Source organism: Mesocricetus auratus, unplaced genomic scaffold, assembly GCF_017639785.1.
Source record: "Mesocricetus auratus isolate SY011 unplaced genomic scaffold, BCM_Maur_2.0 Super-Scaffold_100026, whole genome shotgun sequence".
Taxonomy (NCBI): Eukaryota; Metazoa; Chordata; class Mammalia; order Rodentia; family Cricetidae; genus Mesocricetus; species Mesocricetus auratus.
The window spans coordinates 26395310-26409466 of record NW_024429207.1 but is presented as its reverse complement, the minus strand read 5'-3'; the positions used below and the strand labels follow the sequence as shown (position 1 = coordinate 26409466).

The 14157-nt window shown below is 39.3% G+C and overlaps 1 protein-coding gene across 2 annotated transcripts in view; it reads right to left on the bottom strand.

Annotated features, from left to right (window-relative positions):
- Positions 1-14157, bottom strand: part of LOC101838551 (disintegrin and metalloproteinase domain-containing protein 32) — a 100270-nt gene that overhangs the window by 3453 nt on the left and 82660 nt on the right. The window contains exons 16-21 of one of the 2 annotated variants that reach the window (XM_040731905.1): positions 10378-10567; positions 8262-8348; positions 5261-5339; positions 3831-3984; positions 2132-2167; positions 335-373 (exon numbers count right to left, since the gene is read on the bottom strand). In XM_040731905.1, the coding sequence (XP_040587839.1) occupies positions 335-373; positions 2132-2167; positions 3831-3984; positions 5261-5339; positions 8262-8348; positions 10378-10567 (585 nt within the window). The remainder of the gene's footprint in view (positions 1-334; positions 374-2131; positions 2168-3830; positions 3985-5260; positions 5340-8261; positions 8349-10377; positions 10568-14157) is intronic. The other variant, XM_040731906.1, reaches the window with a different exon arrangement.

The window sequence follows — 14157 nt, the reverse complement described above, 5'->3', positions numbered from 1 at the left end:
CTAAGCTTCTGAAACTATAAGCCACCCCATTAAGTGTTTTCCTTTGTAAGAGTTGCCAGGGTCATGATGTCCCTTCACAGCAATAGAAATGCTAACTGGGACAATGGTGTTGTGCCTACATATCACAAAAGTAGGCAATCAAATAAGGTTCAACCCACTGAAGAAAGACCAGTTACTTAATACTTGTTCCTAGACTGACAAATACTAACGTTTGTTTTGATGTATTTTACCAACTGTGGCTACTCAAAAACATACTGACCAGTTATTTGCAAACTATTTTTTTCATCATAAATTTATCTTATTTACTTATAGGCAATACTTCCTAAATGCTTACCTGATGGTTTGTGGTTGAGTACTATATTCTGATGCAGACCTAAATAAAAATCAAAATTACATCTGAAAGTACCAATAAATTAATACACATTGAGAATGCAGAACAGACGACGTATACTATGCCAAGCAAAATCTAAACATTTAAGATGTGTGAGTAGCACTGTTGTTCACCAGCATACCAAGTGTAACACACATAGCAAATCTTCAGCTCTGTAGGGAAAGGGATGTGGTAACAACAGAGACATTTTGTTTCTTATCAGTTTAAAACACAGCATATAAATTTGACTGACTCTAGATTGCTAAGTCCTGCCCTTCAGACTCCAAGGCAGTGATTCTCAACCTTCCTAATGCTGCGACCCTTTAACACAGTTCTTCATGTTGTGGTGACCCCCAACCATACCTAACATTATTTTGTTGCTACTTCATAATTGTAGTTTTGCTACTGTTATTAATTGTAATGTAAATATCTGATATGCTACCCCAAAATGGGTTGCCCACAAGCTGAGAACCAAAATTCCAGACCCCAGAAAGACAAATATGTATGCCAGTGTATATAGCCTAAAACAGCCTTTCTCAACCGGTGGGTCTCAATCCTTTGGGCATCAAACAACCCTTTCACAGAGGTTAACTAACAGCATCAAAAAACAGGTATTTACATTACAATTCATAACACTAGCAAAATTACAGTTATAAAGTAGCAACGAAACAATTTTATGGTGGGGGATCAACACAACTATGACTAACTGTATTAAGGAGTTGCATCATTAGGAAGATTTAGAAACACTGACCTCTGCAGAAACCAGGAATGTAAAAAATGGACCAAAAGGGGTTAGGCAAAGAAACACTAGAGGGGATGATGGCAGGACACAGATTCTATGAATGGGGTGAATGGGAAAAACAGGAGTGGGGCTTTGGCTTGGAGTAGGAGGAAGGTGAATAACATTAAAGATGCTTGAAAAGATGTGGGGTATTAATCAAATAATTATTTAATAACTTCTTAAAATTACATATAATATTTATGTTTGTCTTAGTGTTTCTATCTCTGTGACAAAACACCATGACTAAAAAGCAAGTTGGGGAAAAAAGAGTTCATTAGATTTATACTTCCTCATCACTGTTCATCGTCAAAGGAAGTCAGGGAAGGAACTCACACAGGACAGGAATCTGGGGAAAGAGCAATTCTTAATACTGTGGCAGGAGTATAAAGAGAGGCAGCCACTAGGAAATCCATGTGGAGGTTCTGAAACATATAGAAACTGAACTACCATTTAACCCAGCTGTACCACTCCCTAGTCTAAGGAGATTCTTGCTCAGCCAGGTTTATTGCTGCTCTATTCACAACACTCAGAAAACGGAATTAGCCCAGATGTTCATCAACAGATGAACAGATGTCAAAAAGGTGGCACACATACAAAATGGATTTCCTTCCATCTCTATCTTAGTCTGTTCTCTTGCTGTGATAAGACACCATGACCAAGAAAACTCTTCTAAAGGGAAGCATTTAACTGGGGGCTTGCTTACAGTTTCAGACTTATGCATCACCCATCTCTTCTGTTAGACTTGGCATTTTATTCCTTAGGTTTTGCAGGCAGGAGGTCAGGGGAGGGTGGAATTACAATAAATTAGTAAATAACTGAAGGACTTATTAAAATAAAAATGATTACATATTATTAGTCTGGTTTTTCATAGCACTACCTTACCAGCTGAAGTTAAGATGTCTAAAATTTTAGTATGATTTATAATTAATTTATAGTTCATTTCCAACATGTTTCTTTAGGTCAACTTTTAATATACTCACTTGCTGTAGGTGTGTGTGTTGCCTTCTGATTTGGTTCTGGAAAGAAACAGAAAATAGCATGTTAATTAGCAGTAAAAAAAAAAAGTAAAAATCTTAACTTTGTGAATATTGTTACCAATAAATAAAATAATACAAAATGGGATCTGAATAAAGATGAAAATAAGTTATTTCAATGGTAGCTGAAACAGAACACAGGACACACACAGGTAAGTAAGTGCTCTGCCAAAGAGCTACACCCTCAGCCTCTTGAATGACATCTGACTCTTTTTAAGTACTTTGAGCACAGAAAAACACAAATTCCAAGCAGTGCCACAATGAGGACACAAAATTCCTGGGCTTGCTTTTTCTCTTATCCCTACAGTTTTGGAAGTGTGTGCGCAAAAGACACACAGAGAGAGAGAGAGAGAGAGAGAGAGAGAGAGAGAGAGAGAGAGAGAGAGAGAGAGAGAGAGAGAGAGAGAGAGAGAGAGAGAGCTGCTATTGAGGTTTTATTGCAGCAGGTAGGAGGCAGAGACAAATCAGATCTCTGTGACTTCAGGATCAGCCTGATCTATATAAAGAGTTCTGGGTCAGCCAGCGTGACATAATGAGACCCTGTCTCAAAATAAACTTATGCCCAAAGGACTTGAACAAGTATTTTTCTAAAGAAGATAAACAAATTTTCAGTACCAGAAACCCACCTCTGTTAGGATAGCTAGAAATGTGAGAAGTTGAGAGTGAAAAATATAGAGAGAAAATGAAGTACTTGTTTTTTTTGTTATTGTTGTTGTTGTTTTATTATTTTTTTCAAGACAGTGATTCTCTGTGTAACTTTGTAGACCAGGCTGGCCTTGAACTCACAGAGATCTACCTGCCTCTGCCTCCTGAGTGCTGGGATTAAAGGCATGCACCACTGCCCGGCTGAAAATGAAGTACTTGTGAGGATTTCCCTGGAATGGTTTCCCTGGATATTAAAAGCACAACTACCAACAATCCCATCCAGAAATCCTACTTTGAGGCATTCTAAAAGAATTGAAGTCAGGATCTCAAAGTGACACCTACGCCCCTTGTATTACTCACAAGAGAGGAATGCCAATGACAGACAATCCTCCAACTCAAGCAGAATAACACACAAACTCTAAGTTTGAGACAAACTTGAATTTGGAGCACCCTCTAATGTGCAAACAGACCAAAGAGAGCTTAGCAAACTTGAACTTATGGTACCATTGAGTGCTCAAATGTAGAACATGACCTGCTTAAAAGCCTTTGGTAAGCATGCCATAAACAAAGCCAGATTACAACGTTTGCTAGTATCTTATTTGACATGTAGATGATATCACATATGAACAAGTGTTGGCAATTTCCGGGGAAGTGTGGGGAGTAGACAGCCACACAAAGGAGCATGAGGACCGGGTATCGGAGCCTCAACACCCAGGCAGAAAGCCAAGCACATCAGTAACCTTGGAGCTGTCTGGGGACAGACACAGGAAGATGGCTTGGCTAACACAACAGTGACTGTAGTGCCTTAACCACACTCCCAAACCGGTCTTGTCTGCCAAAGTGCTCACTAACCAGGGTTTTCACCAAAGCCTCACACAATTAGAAATGTTGATATAGTGCTCAAACTCCCAGGGAAACCCATCATTGCTTCTCCTGACATCTTATGTAGCAAGGTCCTAATGCTACTAAAATGTAACTTCGGAAAATAAATTCAATTTACTCGCTACTCAGGAATTCCTCTTCCTTGAAAAGCCACCGTTTCAAGCCTTTCCACACAGCCGCTACTAGTAATGTTGAGGTGAGAAGAATTAAGGCAATGTACAAACTTAGAAACCACTTCTCTGTTTTCTTAGGAAGTCCTTGCATGTTCAGATCTAAAAACAAAAGGTGTGTTAAACATTAAATAGTGTGATTTGCTTTCAAATTGCTACAAATTCATTAAAATAATTTTCCCATCAAGGAGCACAGAAAACTAACTCTAGTATCACAATATTTGAAACTGTATCTAAAATGTTCCTTAGAACATAGAAACAAAATTTCAGAGGTTTCCAGAGTATTCTACATGCTCTGGCGATTACAGGAAAGCCCCCACTGGAACCCTGTTAGTGCTTGAAAGCCAATGATCTGAATGCAGGTTGATTACAATAAGACTACCTACCTTTGACTTGTTACAGGGTCCTCAACAGATCTCATTGTGCTTGTCTGTCACCTCCTTTGAGGGTAAGAGATGACTGGCTTCTCACCTTAGGGCTGCATTTATATATACCAGATTGCAGTGAGGGGTACCAAATAAAAATTGAGAAGCTTGACTCCAACGCTAATTCCATCACTTATTGACAGTGCCTACCTGAACCTGTCAGATCCTAAGAGTTCAAGAAGAGGGTGTGAATTTGGGTGAGTGGGAAAATGGGGAGGATATAGGAGGGGTTGGGGAAGGGGAAACCATCAGAATATACTGTGTGGAAATAAAAACTATTTTCAATTATGAAATAGAGAGTTCCAACCGGGTGTGGTAGAGCAAACCTTTAATCCCAGCACTCGGAGGCAAACGCAGGTGGATCTCTGTGAGTTCAAGGACAAACTGGTCTACAGAATGAGTTCCAGGACAGCCAGGGCTACTACACAGAGAAACCCTGTCTCGAAAATACAGAAAGAGAGTGTTCCAGAACTACTTTCAAATCTAATAGGTGCATAAATGGCGGACATAAAAGGTTGTCATGGTAGTAGCTCCTCTGTTATTAACTCTTAGGGTGAAATTTACCATTTGTTTCATGAAATCTACATCCTCTATGTCATTTCTCACAGAAACATGGTGACTGAAGTAAACACTGCTGAAAGCTGAGGTCCCACATAATTTGTGAAGCCAGAAAGACTGATGGGAACACCCCCATCCCACAAACGACAGGTACAGCAGCGTAGAGAAACAGAGCCCACCACACCTGCCTGGCCTCGCACACTTCTAACAGAACTGATGAGCAGGTTTCAGTTTTGGACCAACATTTGCTCCCATTATTTGAGAAAAGTCTAATTGCCTTTCGATTTCCAACACTGTTAGTTTCTTCTAGGGTGGCAAAATGTGGTTTTATTTCAATGGAACCGGGTGATTTCATAACTTTTTCTCAATAGCTATTTAGAGACATAAATACTTGCCTTTACTGTGAGGCCATAGGGCAGATCGGCTTTTCGTGTTACAGTCCATACAATGACATTGGCTGAGCGAGTTGCATACCTAGAATCGTTTTGAGAAGTGTAAATGGGTTTTTTTTAATTATGAAACTATGTGCTAGGCCAAAATATTTACCTTTTCATCTTAAGCAAGTAAGACCATGTTTGCGTGACTTAGAGACAATCTCACCAAGGGAACACTTGGTTCCATGGACTAAAGCTCACACATCAAAGGAAGATTCATTACAAAGCTACATAAGGAGACATATTTGCATCAACGAGCTATGACATCATCAAATGTTTACTCTCACATTTGGAGCTCGGTCTCGTACACATACATCAACTCTGAGTCTAGCAAGGCTAACTTGCATGCACCTTTTCCCTTCCTCAGATTCAGTGACTTCCTGCTGGCTGCTTCTGATATTGGCTTGTTCAATTAAGGACCTAAAGCTTCCCCCAGGCTAACTGTTAAACATTTACTAGCAAAGAACTGCTCTTCACATAACTCCACTTATATCATCTTCGCTAGATCTAAATTTCAATGTAACGACAAGAATCCTGATGAAAAAGATCAACAGCTTCCATGATACCAAATTTTCGAAATGCAAAGGAATTGAGATTTGGGGCAGGGAACCAAATGAAAGCCTTGGCAATGAAAGAAAAAAATACCTGCAGTGGAAAGTGTCATCACTGACTATTTCAACAGAATCACTAATGCCATAAAGCAAGGTCCCAGAGTTGCTCTATTCAGAGAGCAGTGTGAGGGCCCCGATATGAACAACCAGGGGCTAGAAGAAGCTGAAGGTGCAAAGAACCTGATCAACTAACTTGCAGCAGAAAATTAGCTATCCCTAAAGATGTAGCATGCAAAGGACATAACCAGAAACAAAACTTCTCCATGTGACATCCCAGTGACAAGACTGGGAGTACAGAATGTAAAGATCCCTAGAGCCAAAGCCATGTGGAATGTTGAGAGCCTGTAATTGTGGCGCTCAGAAGACCAAGGTGCAAGAGACACGGGTTCCAGGCCAGCTTGGGCTACAAGATAAGACCTTGTCTCAAAGGATGGCCAGTAGGTACTCTTTAATATCAAATGATGCAGGCTGGCTAATTGAATTTAATAAAAACAGATAAATATGTGAGCAGATGACTATTCTCTCAGGACTTGCCCTGGTGAACACAGATTGGTAGATAGGGAAGTGTGGGAATGATGTAACAAGAAAGGCAGAACGTGAGAGTGAGCTACAATGCCATGTGTGTGTGTTTGTTCTAAATAATGCATGTGTCCTAAATTTATATATTTATACATGTACATGTATATATATGTATGTATGTATGTATATACATACCCATTTTTATTTCTCAGTGCCTTGAAACCAAAGTGTGTGGTGCCTTCAACAATAGTGTCATATGTTCTTATGCTCGTAGACAACCAGAGATGTTGACTGCAGTCTCTAAGGTTTTGTAGGTACTCTGGAAACCCCAGGAGGAACAGCTCACAGAGAGCTATCCCATACCTAGCAGTAGGATTATCATTTAATAACTTTTGGCTTCTTGGGAAAACATTATCCATCTATCCAAGAAAACAAGCAGCAGGAAACACTGACAAGGATGCAAAGCAGGGCATGAGCCCTTCTACACTATTGCTAAGGAATTTTCATGTTATCCAGCTGCAGCACATCTGGATGCATGACCTGAAAGAACCAAAAACAGCTTCCTATAGAAGTGACTGTATATGCAGACTGATTGCTGTATAGTTGCAACAGCTTAATTATGAAATTAGCCTACATGAGTACCAACAGATGAATGAATAAAGAAGTACATCTACTCGGAATCTCCTTCAGTAAGAAAGAAAAATGAAATTGCATCACTTGCACAAAATGGGTGTACCTGTGCACTAATGTTCTGTATGAAACTAGAAAGATGCACCCACTGCAGAAAGAGATAAATGGCGAGGTTCTGCTGCCTTCTAAACCCTATGGCATAGCACCACCCACACTCAGGGTGGGGCTTCCCACCTCAGGTAAAAGTTTCTTCAAACTCCTTCACAGACAAACCATGGATGTATCTCTAGGAGATTCTAGCTCTTGTCCAGCTGACAATGAAGAGTCACCATCACCAGTTCCCTTTCCTCGGCATTGGTGACAGTACTCGTTTCTATTTGCCTTTCTGAGGACAGCCATTCTGATTGGGGTGAGATTTCACATTGTTGTTTAGATTTGCAATTCCTTGATAACGAATGGGAGTGAGCATTTTTTTCCAGACACGTGTTGGCTACTTGTGTTGCTTCTTTGGAGAAGTGTATGTTCAGAAACACTGTGAAGTCAGCAGAGGCTGTCGAGGCTGCTGGTAGTCAGAGAAAAACGTAGGGTAGATAAGTCGGAACACAGGGTTTTGGAGCATCCAACACTGCATGGTAGTGGATGCTGTCATATGTTCACCAAAGCCCACAGATGAAAGACACCGAGTGATTCTAAAATTCTAGTGTTAAACACCAGACTTTGGGTGACGGTAACCTGTCGAAGTCTATCATCAGATACAACGAATATAACACGAATATAACATGGTGCTGTGTGACACTGACCATGTGGGGGACTAAAGGGGACTTGTATTTGCACTGTAAGCATAGAGATGTGTTTTCCTGTAAATATGAGGATGTATTTTCAAGAGAAAGGCAAAGCTGATGTCCTTATGAACCCACAGACTCACAAATAGGAGACTTAACCTCCTTGTGGTAAACAAGCTACTCAGGTGCTTAATGCCTTTGGGAAAGTGCCCTACTGTAACAGGGGTTTTTTTGTTTGCTTGGTTTGGTTTTTGTTTTGTTTTAAGTCAATTGGACTTAACCACAAATGTTTTCTAATACTAATGATAGCAGCAGAGTTTGACTGTTCATTTCAGCTCCCATGTTTATAGACGTTGGTACACTGGACACCAAATAAGAGACCAGTAAATCACTGATGCTGAGAAACATGCAATCACTCACGGCTTTTGCTCCGCTACACTTGCTCACACACTCGTTGTACCGACTCTTTAAATGTCTTGATTCTACACATATGTTATTTAAACAAATCTAAAGAAAACAGAAAGAAGTTTCCAATTCAGAGGTCTCCAGCCATCTTAACATTGTAAGTAGAAATTTAATATCAAAACCATAACCGTCTGCTGCTATAATTTGACTCTAGTAATTTTGTAACATTCCTCAAATGTTGGTGTCATACTAGTTTTACTAGTTTAAAAAATAATATGCACACACATGTATGTGTGCATAGGTATATGCATATATATAAATATTGTTTTTTGTGACAAGGTTTCTTTGTGTAACAGCTCTGGATGTCCTGGAACTCATTTTGTAGACCAGGCTATACTGGAACTCACAAAGCTCTGCCTCTTCGTCCTGAGTGCTAGGATTAAAGGTATATGCCACCATCATCCATAAAATATCTTTTAAATTCTATTGATATTTGATTTTTGACCAGTATGACATTTAGGAATATTACACTGGGTATTTGAGGATTGTCTAGGTACAACCAAAGTGTTCTAAAGACTTAGGGTATGTACTTGTGGGCTCATCAGTTGTAACAAGTACACTCCTATGATGTGAGTGGTAGAGAGCTAGAATACAGGAAGAAACATAAAAACCATGTCTCCATTGAAATGTTGCTATGAATATAAACCAAAAATATGTGGGCTGGTATTTTAAATAACTTTCATGTAGTCTGGGAAGTCAATAGCTGTAATAAAATATAACATGCTTCTGCACAAACACAGATATGGTTAGAAATTAAATGAGATTTTGAGCTAAATTCATTCCCTTTGTATTCCCTGAATGTGTGTTGGTGAAACACTATTTATTATTTAATAAAATCACTACAGATCAAAATGCAAAGCTAGCCACAAGCCATAGAGGTCAGTGGAGCAGCCATACTAGCTAGCCATCCAGCTAGCCATAGAGCTAGGTGGTGCTGGCACACACTTTTAATCCCAGGGCTCAGAAGTCAGGCAGGTATGAGCTACAGAAAATTGATCCTGTCTTAAAGAGGAACAGTTCAGACAAAGGTGATCTCAGCACTTGGGGTCACACGCCTGTAATCCCAGCACTAAGAAGGTATAAAAGAACGAAGCCAAGTCAGTCTCGGGGATTTATTCTCCAACCATGCTGAAGACAGGACCCCCCTTTCAGCCTGAGGTAGAGGTAAGAGCTAGTGACCGGCTGCTTTGCTTTCTGATCTTCAGCTTGATGCTTAAACCCCGGTATCTGTATCTGGGTCTTTTACTAATTGTGCTACAGGTTTGAGTTGGGGTCATTGATACAAATTAAAATTAGAACAATCAGCCAAATTATACTTAGCTCAAACTATGTGCTAGGCATTGTTCTAGCCATATTAGATAATCTCCTTTAGTCTCCACAGCAGCCCTATAGAGTAAATGCTATTATTATCACCCAAAATTATTTATTCTAGAAACATCTCGCATTGTTCAGGTAACTGACTAAATGTCTTACAATGACGCTAAGCACCCTTGTTTCAAGGGTGGCTTAATCCACTCCACTAAGCCACAAAGACTAAGTGAATGGGCAGTCTATGGAATCTCTGACAGTGGAACCAGTATTTATCCTTAATGCACAAATGAAATTTGGGAGCCCATCCCCATGGAGGAATACTCTCTCAGCCTAGATACACGGGGGAGGGCTCTCCCCAAATGATGTGACAGACTTTGATGATTCCCCATGGGAGGTCTCACGCTCTCTGAGGAGTAGATGGGAGGATGAGAGGGGACTGGGATTAATATATAAAATAAGATTTTTTCTAAATAAAAAAGAAAATTATTTTCTATGCTATGAAGCACTCAAATACAATCTAGTCCCAGAAGTTCTCTTCTCTATATTCTATCCATCATTCATTATGCGGAAGTTCTAAAGCAATTAAACATCTCTATTTCTCTATTACTAGCTAACCATCAGTTAAATGCATTCATTTCTCCCTCCAAACATTTAGAGTTACACGGTACAAATCAAAGCCAGATACTTTAATAGGAAAATGGTGACCAAAATAATAAATGAAACTAAATTTTTTAAGAAACTGGTTATAAAAGTGACTTACCCTATCTTGGTCACATATAGAGCCACTAATGACCTTGAGTGGGTCATCTTTGACATTGGATCCATAGTCTACACTGATGCATACTTTGTTCCGTACAAAAGCATAAATCACAGAGGCGGTGCTGTTATTAGGTGGGTTATAGGGAGTTGGGCTGGGGTAAGTACAAATTAATCTCCCACATATGAGATTCCTGAAAAAATAAAAATGATTAGTGTGCACTAGGTGGTTATTAGAAATGCTTTATCATTGCTTTGATTAAAAATCATGACTCTGCATTTATGCCAATGTAGACAAGATATTATTTGTTTGTACAAATATTTAAGGTACAAAGTTTAAACCCACTAATATAAAGCATTCATTATTACACACAGTCTTTTGTTTATTCTGTGAATTAAATATTTACTATCAAGTAATTAATTAGAAGCAGAGAATAATGAATAAATGTGTTAAATATACCCTCAGGTCCTCACTGATATTAAACATGATATAAAAATTCTACCACAATGCCATAAATAAAATAAGTCATTATAGAAATTTCAGACAAGGTGGTATTAATCCCAGAAAGCTCTGTAGACATTACAAGTTAGTTTTAACCATGAAGCATAAGCAATCCAAGGAAACCTCAAAGGCCATGATGTGTTTAAGAACCTACAAATGGGAAACCGGCAGATCCAGGAGACAGGGGACCAGCTGTTCCGGCGGGACCAGGTACAACAGGCCCTGCATCCGGGCCTGTGTTCCAGCGCCTGGGGATTGCCTGGGAACTGCACAGAGCTTCCAACCTGGCAGGAGCCAAGCATCCCAGATTCCAGGTCTTCTCTCCCACCAATGGGACCAGGAAACCAAAAGATCCAGGGAGACCAGGGGACCAGGTGGGAGGCTAAGCACCCCAGATTCCTGCTCTCCTTCTCCACCCACAGGATCAGAACAAAGATGAGGAATAGAAGAACTACAAGATTATTGGACCTGCTAGCACCCACCAAAAGGGAATTCTGATCCCCTAACCACCAGACCAGTAAGGGGCTCTTTCTGCACCCACTAGAAGAAGAGATGGGAAAGAGACAATACAAAAACACACTCAGCATCAGAAAAACAAATATGACACCACCAGATTCTAGAGTCCACACCAGCAAGACTCCAACATTCCAATGCAAATGAAGCAGAGGAGAATGACCTTAAAACCACCTTCATGAAAATGATGGAGGCCCTAAAAGAGGATATAGGAAAATCCCTCAAAGAAATGGAAGAAGAAACAAAGCAAAAAATGCAAGAAATGGAAGAAAAACAAAGCAAAAAAGGCAGGAAAAGGAAGAAAAAACACAACAAAAAATACAAGAACTGGAAGAAAAAGCAAACCAAAAAAATGCAAGAAATGGAAGAAAAAGCAAACCAAAAAAATGCAAGAAATGGAAGAAAGAACAAACCAAAAAAGGCAGGAAATGCAACAAATGGATGAAAAGATAAACCAAAAATTGCAAGAAACAATGCAAGGGTTGAAAACTGAAATAGAGACAATAAAAAAAAAACACAATCTGAAGAAAGGCTGGAAATAGAAAAGCTGAGCAAACAGTCAGGTACTACTGATACAACATTACCCACAGAATACAAGAGATGGAAGAGAGAATCCCAGTTGTTGAAGACACACTAGGAGAAATGGATTCATCAACCAAAGAAAATCTTAAGTCCAACGAATCCTTAACACAAAACATCAAGGAAATATGGGACACCATGAAAAGACCAAACCTAAGAATAATAGGATAGAAGAAGGTGAAGAAAACCACCACAAAGGGGCAGAAAACATATTCATCAAAATCATAGAAGAAAACTTTCCCAACATTAAGAAAGACATGCCAATGAAGGTATAAGGAGCTTACAGAACACCAAATAGAGTGGATCACAAAAAAGTCCCCTTGCCACATAATAATCAAGACCCCAAATATACAGAATAAAGAAAGAATATTAAGAGCAGCTAAGGAAAAAGGCCAAGTAACATATAAAGGCAAACCTATCAGAATTACACCTGACTTCTCCATGGAAACTCTGAAAGCCAGAAGGTCCTGGATAGATATTCTACCAACACTAAGAGACCATGGATGCCTGCCCAGACTACTATACCCGACAAAGCTCTCAATCACTATAGATGGAGAAAACAAAATATTCCATGACAAAACTAGATTCAAGCAATACATATCCACTAACCCAGCCCTACAGAAAGTTTTGGAAGGAAAACTCCAACCCAAGGAAGTTAGCCACAACCAGAAAAACATAGGCATTAGAGAATCCCTCTCTACCAACAGCCAAACGAACAAAGGGGTGAAATTCCGCACATAATTCCACCAACAACAACCATTCCAAATCAAAAAAGAATGAGCAATCAATGGTCATTAATATCCCTCAACATTAATGGCCTTAACTCACCCACAAAAAGACACAGGCTAGCAGAATGGATTCGAAGACAGAACCCATCCTTCTGCTGCATACAAGAAACACACCTCACCCTCAAAGACAAACATTACCTGAGAGTTAAAGGTTGGGAAAAAATTCTCCAATCAAATGGACCCAAGAAACAAGCAGGGGTATCAATCCTAATATTTAACAAATTAGACTTTAAAATAAAATCAATCAAAAGAGATGAAGGAGGTCATTACATAATCATCACAGGTGAAATCCACCAAGATGAAGTGTCTATCCTGAACATCTATGCCCCAAATACAAAGGCATCCACATTCGTAAAAGAAACATTACTAAAACTTAAATCACATATAAAGCCCCAAACACTTATAGTGGGAGATTTCAACACACCACTCTCACCACTAGACAGGAATACCAGACAGAAACTCAACAAAGAAGCAAAGGGTCTAATAGAAGTAATGACCCAACTGGAATTAACAGACATCTATAAAACATTTCATCCACATAAAAAAGAATATACCTTCTTCTCACCAGCACATGGAACCTTTTCAAAAACTGGCCACATACTTGGCAACATATCAAACCTCAGAAGCTTCAAAAAAATTGGAATAACTCCATGCATCAGATCACCATGCTTTAAAATTAGAATTCAACCACTACACAAATTGCAGAAAACCTACAAACTCATGGAAATTGAATAATGCACAACTGCACCATTCCTAGGTCAAAGAAGAAATAAAAAAATAAATTAAAGACTTCCTAGAATTCAATGAGAATGAAGACACAACATACCCTAACCTATGGGACACGTTGAAAGCAGTGCTATGGGGGAAGTTCATAGCACTAAGTGCCCACATGAAGAAACTGGAGAATAGTTATACTAAAGAATTAACAACACAGCTGAAAGCTCTAGAACACAAAGAAGCAAACTCCCCCAGGAGGAGTAAACGCCAGGAAATAATCAAATTGAGGGCTGAATTCAATAAAGTAGAAACTAGGAAAACAGTACAAAGAATCAATGCAATGAAGAATTGGTTCTTTGCGAAAATCAACAAGATAGACAAACCTTTGTCCAAACTTACCAAACAGCAGAGTGTGAACATGCAACAAAATCAGAAATGAAAAGGGGAACAAAACAACAGACTCTGAGGAAATTCAGAGAATCATCAGGTCATACTTTGAAAACCTGTACTCCACAAAATTTGAAAATTTAAAGGAAATGGATGACTTCCTGGATAGCTATCACTTGTCAAAATTAAATTAAGAACAGAGAAACAATTTAAATAGACCTATAACCCCCCCCTATGGAAAGAGAAGCAGTCATCAAAATTTCCCAACCAAAAAAAGCCCAGGTCCAGATGGCCTCAG